The sequence below is a fragment of the Entamoeba dispar genome, genomic scaffold (genome assembly GCF_000209125.1).
Source record: "Entamoeba dispar SAW760 scf_1105229457961 genomic scaffold, whole genome shotgun sequence".
In the NCBI taxonomy this organism is placed as follows: Eukaryota; Evosea; order Mastigamoebida; family Endamoebidae; genus Entamoeba; species Entamoeba dispar.
Window position 1 is genome coordinate 2,871 of NW_001852954.1, and position 9,751 is coordinate 12,621.

Genomic DNA, 9,751 nt, shown 5'->3' on the forward strand with positions numbered 1-9,751 from the left:
GGTGATGGATTAGGGTTATTATAAGGTGAGGATTGTTTACCAGCAAACATTGGTGATGATAAAAATGCAGGTTTAGATAATGCACCAGTAGCTGGGTTATATGGTGAAGGACCTGAAGTAAAACGAGGGGTAAATTGCATTAACATAGGTGAAGATCTTGGAGAAGAAGAAGTTATAAATGGTGATGGAGTAGCAAATTGTGGATGTGTTTTTCTTGGAGAAACTGGTGAAGGAGAGAATCCCATTGGTTTTGGTTTATTAGTGTTTGTTGGAGACATGACTAAATGAGTTCTAATTGGAGACACATCAAATCCATCAATGAATGCTTTTTTATCAGCTTCTTCTTCACTAAATGAATTTTCATCAATATTTGATGCTTTTAATGAGTCGATATCAAGTAATACAGTAAATGCACCAGTTCCTGCAACAGTTCTTTGTCCCATTAAAATGTTTTGAGAAATACCATTTAAAATATCTGATTCACTAAATGCAGCAGCTCTTCTAAACTGTTCTAATGTTTGTTCAAATGAAGCTCTAGTAATAACTCCTGCTCTTCCACGTGATAAACCCATTCTATTAAAAGGTTGAATTCTACCAGTAAATGTCATAACATCAGCCATAAGAGCTAAATGTCTAAAATTAACATATGACCCAGATAATGTTTTGATAAATTCTGCCTCAAGTTGAGTTCTACCTGCTTCGATACCTAAATAAAGGAAAGTTTCATAAACATTATTAGTAACAGTTTTATAAAAATCAACATTATCACATTCAGCTAAACCTGCCATATTAGATCCTTCAGTAAATACTACCCATTGTAATTGATCTTTTAACATTTTTGTTTCTGGATCAACTACAATCGTATTTTTTGGTTTTTGAGGAATAATAACTTTTGTAATTCCTTCAATTCCAGAAATAACAACAGTTCTTAATAATTCATCTAATTTAGATTTATAATATGCTACTGCTTCAATGCTTTTATCAACTTCATCAGTTAAATGATCTATATTAGAACATTCAGATATGCTTCCAACTCTAAATCTAATATGAACAACAATTTTAACAGTACCATTTACAATATTGTTTGAATCTGATGGAATGACTAAGGCGTCTTTAAATAATTCTTTTATTTTTACTCTTAAAATATCTGAATCAGAATCAACTCCCATAGAAACCATTTTATTATATCCAAATACTAATCTTATTGTCCATTTACAATAATCTTCTGGTTTAACTTCTTCAACTTCAATAAAATCATTAATAAATTCTCTATCTTCTTCAATAACTGAATTGGTAATATCAGGATCAAACCAAATTTCTACATCATCTATAAGGTCTTTTAATTTTGTGTAAGGAATAGTTTTGTTTAATTCTTATCTAAATCAACCATTGACTCTCTAGTATCATTTGTTTAAATAAACATTCATACTTGGTGTCTTTGGTGTTTTAGATACATTCAATAATTCTTTTAAACGTGGTACTCCTTCAGTTACACTAGCAGATGAAATACCTGCATGATGGAATGTATTTAAAGTCATTTGAGTTGCTGGAGCACCAATAGATTGAGCAGCAATACTTCCAACCATTTCTCCAGGATTAATAAATGAACGTTCATAAATATTTTTAATTCTATCCATTAAATCGTCAAATGATTCTTTAGATAAATGATGTTGAACTAAACATTGTTTACTACTTAATGTACAGTGTAATAATTTACCAAATGATCCAAGTGCATCTTTAAATCTTTCTTCATCAAGTTTATCATTTTTGACAGCTCCAATTGAAGATAATTCTTTAATTAATGCATTTTCTCTTTCAATAATATATTTTGGATCTAAATTACTTCTTTGACTCTTTGGTAAATATCTTGCTGCAATAACATTATCAATTTGTCTTGCAAAATTAACAACAATATGAATATCACATGGTTTTAAATCAAGACTTCTTCTCCATGGTTGATATAATTCTTCTCTTTCATCTAATATTCTTTGGAACTCATTATCAAATAATGTTTGATATTCATCAGTAAATAATTTATTATAAATATCTTCATCTAATAATTCATTTAATTTTTCATCATTTAAATCCCATCTATAAAGTTCATTCATTTTTAAAGTGTCATACTCATTAATACTTCCCTCAAAATTATCAGGTTTTTGATCATTACAATAAATATATTTTTGTGTTTCACACATTAATGCATCTACTCCATCTCCTCCATACATAAATTCTACCATATCTCCACTAGACCTTCTAACTGTACGATCATATTTACATTGTACATCTTCCATACATTTAACCATTTTTCTTTGAATATATCCAGTATCTGATGTTTTAACAGCAGTATCAATAATACCTTGTCTTCCTGCCATAGCATGAAAGAAGAATTCTTGTGGAGATAATCCCATTACATAACTATTTTCTACAAATCCTCTAGAAACAAATCCATAATCTTCTTTCCAATAATGTGGTAATGTTCTTTTATAAAATCCAAATGGAATTCTTAAATTATTAATTTCTTGTTTTCCAACAAAAGCTACCATCTGAAGAATATTAGTTGTACTTCCTTTACTTCCTGAATCTACCATAGCAAGTAAATTATTATCTTTTTTTAATGATTTTGTAGTGATAGAATCACATTCTTTTTTAAGTTTTTCTAATAAATTACCTAATTCACTTTCAAGATTTTCAAACATAGTATTTCCTGCTTGTACCTTAATTTCATCATCATGTTGATGACTAAGAAATTTTTCTGCTTCTTTTTTACTTTTTTCAACATTTGCTCTAATAGAATCATGAACTGATTGTGGTACAACAATATCTCCTACTCCAACTGTAAATCCTCTTGTTAATATCCAACTATTAACAGTGGCTTGTGTTTTATTAAAGAACACTTTAGTTGCTTCCATTCCTTTATCTTTAAAAATCGTTTGAATAATACCTGATCTATTCTTTCCAAATTCTGATTTATCTCTTAATGACCCAACTAAATGAACACCATCTAATATATATACATCAGAATCATTTACTGCTGGTCCATGTTTTAATAATTCTTTAATTGACCAATTACCTCTTTGGAAATTAATAGTTGGAAGAATTTGAGTAAATACTTGTTTTCCAGTCCATTTAGGAACTGGTTTTAATATTGCAGGAATTGGGACTGTTCCATCAAAGTTATCTAACCATTGTAAAATATTATAAAATACTAATTGTTCAATAAACGTTTCTCTTTTAGTAATTAAATAACTTCCACATTGTGTATCTTGTACAATACCCATAACTGGTCCATTATGTTGGGGTGTAATAATTTGTGTTGGTGTTAACATTAATGTAGCAACTTCAGCTCTTGCTTCAAGTGTTTGTGGTACATGTAAATTCATTTCATCACCATCAAAATCTGCATTATAAGGTGTAGTATCACATAAATTCATTCTAAATGTAGAAAATGGTAAAACTCTAACTTTATGACCCATCATACTCATTCTATGTAATGAAGGTTGTCTATTAAAGATTACATAATCTCCATTCATAATATATCTATGTACAGTATCTCCAATATCAATAATTTTTTCTGATCCATTTAATCTATATGTTTGACCATTCTTTCTTTCTAACATAAATGCACCTGGATAATCATTCATTCCAGCATTAACTAATTTTTGTAATTTTTCTTTATTATGTTGAGTAACCACTTCTGGAAATGTTAAAATTCTAGCAACTCCTGTTGGTACTCCAACTTCATCCATTGATAAATTTGGATCTGGTGAAATAACTGTTCTAGCAGAAAAATCAACTCTTTTTCCCATTAAATTTAATCTTAATCTACCTTGTTTACTTGAAAGTCTTTCTTCAATTGATTTAAAATTTTTCTTTCTCAACATAGTTTCTGGAAGTTTAACATTTTTCATTGATATTTTTGCACAAATAGTTTGTAATTCCATTAATTTATTATAATACTCTGACACTCCTTCACATTTTTGATTTTCTTCTTTTAATCTTTCATTGGCAGTTATTACATTTTCATATAATACAGTTAAATCATCTTTAGATTCTTTTGCTCCTTCTGATACAATAGATGGTCTAACACATAATGGTGGTACTGGAATTAATGTAAAAATCATAAATTTAGGATGACAATCAATTGGATCAAATCCAAGTGCTCTAACATCTTCATCAGTCATATCTTTAAATATTGCAAGTGCATCCCTTGGTTTAAAATCATTTTCTTCATTAGTTTTTATTCCATTTTTTCTTCTAATTTCTAATTTATTTTCTGATTTTAATTTAGGAAGTTCATAATCTACAATTGGTCCATTACATGGATTTTGTTCTTCTTCTTCATTGTTTTGATGTTTATCAAGATCTTTTTTCTTCTCAGATAAAACTCCACAAGCTTTATAGTTTTTATGAATAAATTCATAAATTTCTTTTAATCGTTCTTCTCCAGTACTTTTAATATTTTTTATTCTTTCATCTCCATGACAATATATTCGTTTACAAATTGGACAAACACATTTTAATACTTGTAAAATATATTTCATATATATAGCGTTATAAACTGGTTGTGTTAATTCTATATATCCAAAATGACCAGGACATTCTGTCCTTGTTCCTCTACATGTTTGACATTCTTCTCCTTTTTCAAATGGTCCCATTCGAGGATCGGCAAGTCCACCTAAAACTGGTTTACCATCGCTATTAACTAAAGTACTTTCAGTAATCTTACAAACACCCATTTTTCTGATTTGTTCAGAAGAAAGTAAAGTGAATTTTATTTGTTTAACTCGTTTCGTTTCCATGTTGAGTTCAGTCATTGTAACTGGATAATAATTTTTTTAGATACATTTCCCTATTATTTTTCTTTTTTCCTCATAATACATTCTTCTATTATTCTTTTTCTCTTTTTCTTATTTTTATTAGTTTTTTTTTATTTCTTTTCTTGTCATTTTATTCTTTTTGGATTTCACGTCATCTTTTTTAAATGCTGTCTTTTTTCTTATTGTTGTTAAATGTAATCCTATTTTAAGGGTTTATTTCTTTTAATTAATAAAAAGGGTTTTTATTAAAAAAGAGAAAAAAATAAATGAAAAAATTTTATTCGTTCTTCATTATTACTAAAAAATTACTTATAACGATTATTTAAAATTTTGGTCTTATTTGTGATTGGAGTAGTTAATAAGATTCAATCTTAATAAAAAGTCACTTTCATTTAAGCTAAAATTTTATTGAGAAAGAAATTCACTCACTCTAATATGTTTGCCGAAAGAAATTACTCTAAAATTATTGAACTATTAAAACCTTGTCATTACCATTCTCAAAAGAAAAAAGAATTTAACAAAAATAATGATTTAGTATATTCAATCCTTAAAGAATTAAAGTGTCATTGGGTTCCATTTCATCCTATTAATAAGAAAATTGTTGGAGAAACAAACTTAAATAAACGATTAAATGCTGTATTAAAAATACTTCAATCTCTTGAGGTTATTGAAATGAAAAATGGATATGTCCGACTAAAACCCTATTCTAGTGCAATTGCTTTTAATGTTGCTTCTCTTAATGAAATTCAATTCGAGTTAATGAAAGAAAATCAAGTCTTAGAAACTCAAATTAAAGACATTCTCCATCAATATAGTTATGCCCATAAACTATTTCCTAATATTCAAGTTAGTTTTGAACAGTCTGCATTTGAGTTATTTCTTCAAAACACATCTCCGTTAAATTATAACCCTCAATTAGGAAATTGGTTATTTCTTTGGAAACAGTCACTTCCATTACCTTTACCAAGTTCTTCTTCAACATTTGACCCATTACAACCACCTTCTCTTGAATGTATTGTAAATAATTAAAAAAACAAACAAACAATATTGAAAATTTATTTAATTTAGATTTAATCATTTTTTGGAACAGCATCTCCGTATGAGGCATAACATTCACGAGGAACTTGTGTGTTTTGAAGTTGTAATAATCCTCCTTCTTTTAAGAAATTACCATGATTAATAGTTAACTTCTTTAATTCTTTAGGAAGAATAACTGAAATCTTTTCTTTTGTAGTTACAAAATTGAAAATTAGTTCTTCTAGTTGATGTTCTTCATGAAGATCTATAATAGTACTTTCTTCATTTTCTATATCTCCACGAACATCAATCATTGATGGATAATATAACTTCATCAATGAAAGAAATTGTTGATCAATAAAAATACTAATTGGTATTCTAAATTCTTTCTTTTGATAATATAATAATACAACTTTACTTGAAAGATAATTGTTAATATCTGGAGGAAGTTCATTTAAATAAATCCCAATAATACTTCTAGTCTGTAACCTCAAAATATCTTCAAAATCACTTGGTTGGACCCAATTAAGTTTATAGAGAACCCTTACTTTACTACATACAAACTGTTCAAATAAATCATAATATGTCTTAAATTGTGAGCCATCACAATACACAACTAGTGTTTGTAAAGATTCCATTGATCTAATAGGTAAATTTTCAGTAAGATTATTTCTTCCTGCTCTAATCTCTAAACGACGTAAACTAGGTAAAGAAAGAAGATCAAATAAAGGTAGACAACTAACTTCCAGAATTAATCTAGAAATTCGGTCTTTAATTGTTTCCCAAATAGGATAGGAAGAAGGTGATTGTTTTTGAATATAACTAATTTCAAATAGTTTTACATTAACTAATAATTCTGGTGGTAGTTGTTGTAAAGTATTAATATCAGTATGGAGAGTATCAATTCCAGTAAAAACTTGTAACTCTTTTCTTATATGAATTGATTGATCATTTTGAAGGATTGTTTCTAAAGATAGTTCTTGATAACATGGATTAACCTTTAGTCGTGTTATTGCTTCACCACAATTATGACTAACTTGGTGAAACCTCATTAACATATTCAATGAAATAAAGTGTGGAATAATAGACATAAGATAAACTGCTTCAATTTTTACTGGATGATTAATTTTAGTCATTTCTTTTTAAATATTAAGTTTCAGTTCTTAAAGTTATTAGTTTTTATTTTCTTTTTTGGGTCAAATAAATTTTGTTTTTTGATTTAAAATAAATTTTAAATTTTAAATCATTCAACAAATAAAGTCAAATTAATTTACAATAATTTTAAGAACAAATTCTCTTAAATGTTTAAATTCGGAAAGAAAATATTTTATAGCATCACTCCAATGAGATGTTGATGGGGATAAAGATAATCCATTAGCAGTAAAATTAGTAATTTTATAAAGTGGTTTATATTTATTAAATTGAATAGAAACAATAGTAATTAATTCTTCGACGACCATTGAAAGTTTTTGTAAAGAATAATTAAAAGATTTAGTTTTTTTTATAGACTTTTGATTAAAGTCCAAATAACTTAAATTTAATTTAGTCATTGAAAACTGAGAATATGCTGTTATAATAGAACATTTTGTTAGTTGAGTTCGTAACATTTGTCTAATAAGTAAACACTCTTTAATAATTAATTTAAAACAAATTGATACATTTTTATATTTTTTCTATTTTATTAAATTTAACTTAATTTGTTTAAAAATAATGTAACAAACGTGTTGATAATCAGAAACAATATTAATAGAATCAAATAATATTCCATTTTCAGTCCATTCTATTCGATGTATTTTATTCCATATATTTTCTTCATATTGTTTTGATTCTTCTTTTTCTTTCTGAATATCAATTCTATTAAATCTGTCACTTGAATTATTTGATATTCGAATTATTTCTCCTAACAACTGTGCATGTTCTTTATATTTCTCTTTAAATGACTCTTGTAATGAAACTATAAATTCTTTATCTTCTTTTAATTGTGTTTGTTCTTTTTCTAAACTTAAAATTGATTTTTCTAGTTCTTGTACTTTTAATTCTTCTTGTTTTATATCTTCTTCTAAACCTTTTAATTCTTGTAAATCATCAAACATTTTTAATATTTCACAATAACTACATGTATAATTTGCTTCTTCTCTATCCATTTCATTACTTTTATTATGATAACAACTTTCACACATAGGTAATTCAAATGGTAATTTTTCTTGCTGTGCAAAATATAGCCATTGTAATGGAGAATCTGTTTGTGTCATTGAAGAAGAAAGTTGTACTGGTTTTGATTTTGGGTTATATATCATTCCTTTATTTATAAAAACAGAATTCGAAAGTGATTTCATTGGTTGATTTTCTATAAATGAAACTAATTTATTAATTTATATTCTTTTTGACCATTGTCTTTTTTTATTCAACAAACATTGTTTTCTTGGTGTCTTCGACAAAAGTTCTAATGACTTTTCAGAGATTGGACATCCACAATATTTACAAGTGACTTTCCCAATTGACATTTCCTTTTCAAATTTTTAGTTTTCATTTTCTCTTTTTTTTTTCTTCATTCAGTTTTTTCTTCCAATCAATCCTTTCTTTATGTTTTATAAAAAGTTTCGTATCAAAAATGAAATAAACAAAGAAAAAAATCACTCATTTTTCTTACTCATCGAAAAGAAGAAAACAACACACAACCAAGTTATGGTAGAATTTAATTTAACTTAGTAATAAAGGTATTTCTTTTAGTTTGTTTCTTTTTCAGTAAATAAAATAAATATATCACCATATTCTCCTACTTCTCCTCCTTTTTTTGGCAATCCTTTTCCATAAATTGTTATTACACTTTCTGAATCTCCTATTTTAACTTTATTTGGTTCTACTCGTTTGTTAATCCATTCATCATCATTAATTCCTCTATGACTAATAACAAATCCATTTTGTTCATCATAATGATTGATTGGATATTTCAGAATTACATTTTCTTTATTACGAATAAAGTCATGACAAATAACTTCAAATAATATTTTTAAGTCCCCTCGTTTTTTTCCAATTTCTTCTTTTCCTTCTTTCTCAAAAATATATTCATCATCATTATCAACTCCTCTTTCTATTTTGATTGTTTTACTAATTATTTCATTATACTCTTTTGCTGTTAATTTATTAATTCGTTTTACTTGATATTTAATTGTTTTAGTTAATCCATTTTTAACAGTCTTTAATGTAATTTTAATTGTAATATTTATTGACGATGGTTTAGTAAACATTCCCTTATTCTACGTTTTATTACTCTTTTTCATTACTCTGAATCACTAACCACCAAACCTCACAATATTTGTAATATCCAACTGGGTCGAGTTCATAAGTATCCATCACTTCATTCCATTCTTCCATTCGCTCTTTTTTATTATCAATTTTTGCCTTTTTTAATTCTCCATATAATTCGTTCAATTTATCAATAACCTTTTGTGGTTTAGTACGCTCATCTAGTTCAGTTAATTGATAAACATTCATTCCATAATATGTTATCTTTCCCTTCATTTTCGTCTTTTTAAGTTCATTTTTTGTTTTACATAAATGGGTTTTTATAACATTTTATCAATAAATATTTAAGAAAAAAGTAATATTGAAAGAATAGTATATGGTCATAGAGAGGAGATACAATAATGATAATGAAGAAAGAGACATAATAGAAATTAAGATAAAAAGAAAAATTTAAGGAGTTGTGGAGAGAGAATGGAGTTATGAAGATAAAGAGCATACAGAAGAGATAATGGAAATCGAAGAAATTCAGACAGAAATATGAAAGGAAGAATAACAAAGAATGGAATAAGACCAAATTCAATGAAGAACTTTAATAAGGGTTAGAATAATCAGAAGAAGAGAAAGATGTGAACAAAAGGGTCATAGAGTGAGAAGACATAAAACAAATAGCA

The 9,751-nt window shown here is 26.9% G+C and overlaps 5 protein-coding genes across 5 annotated transcripts in view, besides 6 other annotated features; 1 reads left to right on the forward strand and 4 right to left on the reverse strand.

The window, feature by feature from the left end:
• EDI_169920 (DNA-directed RNA polymerase II subunit RPB1, putative) overlaps nucleotides 1-4,814 on the reverse strand; it is a gene marked incomplete at both ends in the record, with an annotated part of 4,917 nt that extends 103 nt beyond the window's left edge. Inside the window, 2 exons of the mRNA XM_001733185.1 lie at nucleotides 1-1,372; nucleotides 1,430-4,814. The exon at nucleotides 1-1,372 is cut by the window's left edge and continues 103 nt beyond it. Coding sequence (XP_001733237.1) covers nucleotides 1-1,372; nucleotides 1,430-4,814 — 4,757 coding nt within the window. The remainder of the gene's footprint in view (nucleotides 1,373-1,429) is intronic.
• Nucleotides 2,027-2,047: a sequence feature (AT_rich).
• A 76-nt stretch (nucleotides 4,815-4,890) lies between the features above and the next one.
• Nucleotides 4,891-4,958: a microsatellite.
• Nucleotides 4,959-5,029: 71 nt separating this feature from the next.
• Nucleotides 5,030-5,099: a sequence feature (AT_rich).
• Nucleotides 5,100-5,252: 153 nt separating this feature from the next.
• Nucleotides 5,253-5,846, forward strand: EDI_170030 (uncharacterized protein; the record flags this gene model as incomplete). The annotated part of the gene is made up of 1 exon (XM_001734029.1): nucleotides 5,253-5,846. The coding sequence occupies one exon, from the start codon at nucleotides 5,253-5,255 to the stop codon at nucleotides 5,844-5,846; it is 594 nt and encodes a 197-aa protein (XP_001734081.1).
• Nucleotides 5,836-5,900: a sequence feature (AT_rich).
• EDI_170040 (uncharacterized protein) lies at nucleotides 5,888-6,970 on the reverse strand (the record flags this gene model as incomplete). Its single annotated transcript, XM_001734030.1, has 1 exon — nucleotides 5,888-6,970. The coding sequence occupies one exon, from the start codon at nucleotides 6,968-6,970 to the stop codon at nucleotides 5,888-5,890; it is 1,083 nt and encodes a 360-aa protein (XP_001734082.1).
• A 62-nt stretch (nucleotides 6,971-7,032) lies between these two features.
• Nucleotides 7,033-7,078: a sequence feature (AT_rich).
• A 21-nt stretch (nucleotides 7,079-7,099) lies between these two features.
• Nucleotides 7,100-8,338, reverse strand: EDI_170050 (uncharacterized protein; the record flags this gene model as incomplete). Its single annotated transcript, XM_001734031.1, has 3 exons — nucleotides 7,100-7,507; nucleotides 7,556-8,193; nucleotides 8,248-8,338. 3 exons carry the CDS (start codon nucleotides 8,336-8,338, stop codon nucleotides 7,100-7,102), a joined length of 1,137 nt encoding a protein of 378 aa, XP_001734083.1.
• Nucleotides 7,463-7,546: a sequence feature (AT_rich).
• Nucleotides 8,339-8,560: 222 nt separating the features above from the next.
• On the reverse strand, nucleotides 8,561-9,356 carry EDI_170060 (uncharacterized protein; the record flags this gene model as incomplete). Its single annotated transcript, XM_001734032.1, has 2 exons — nucleotides 8,561-9,091; nucleotides 9,141-9,356. 2 exons carry the CDS (start codon nucleotides 9,354-9,356, stop codon nucleotides 8,561-8,563), a joined length of 747 nt encoding a protein of 248 aa, XP_001734084.1.
• Between the last annotated feature and the right edge of the window lie 395 nt (nucleotides 9,357-9,751).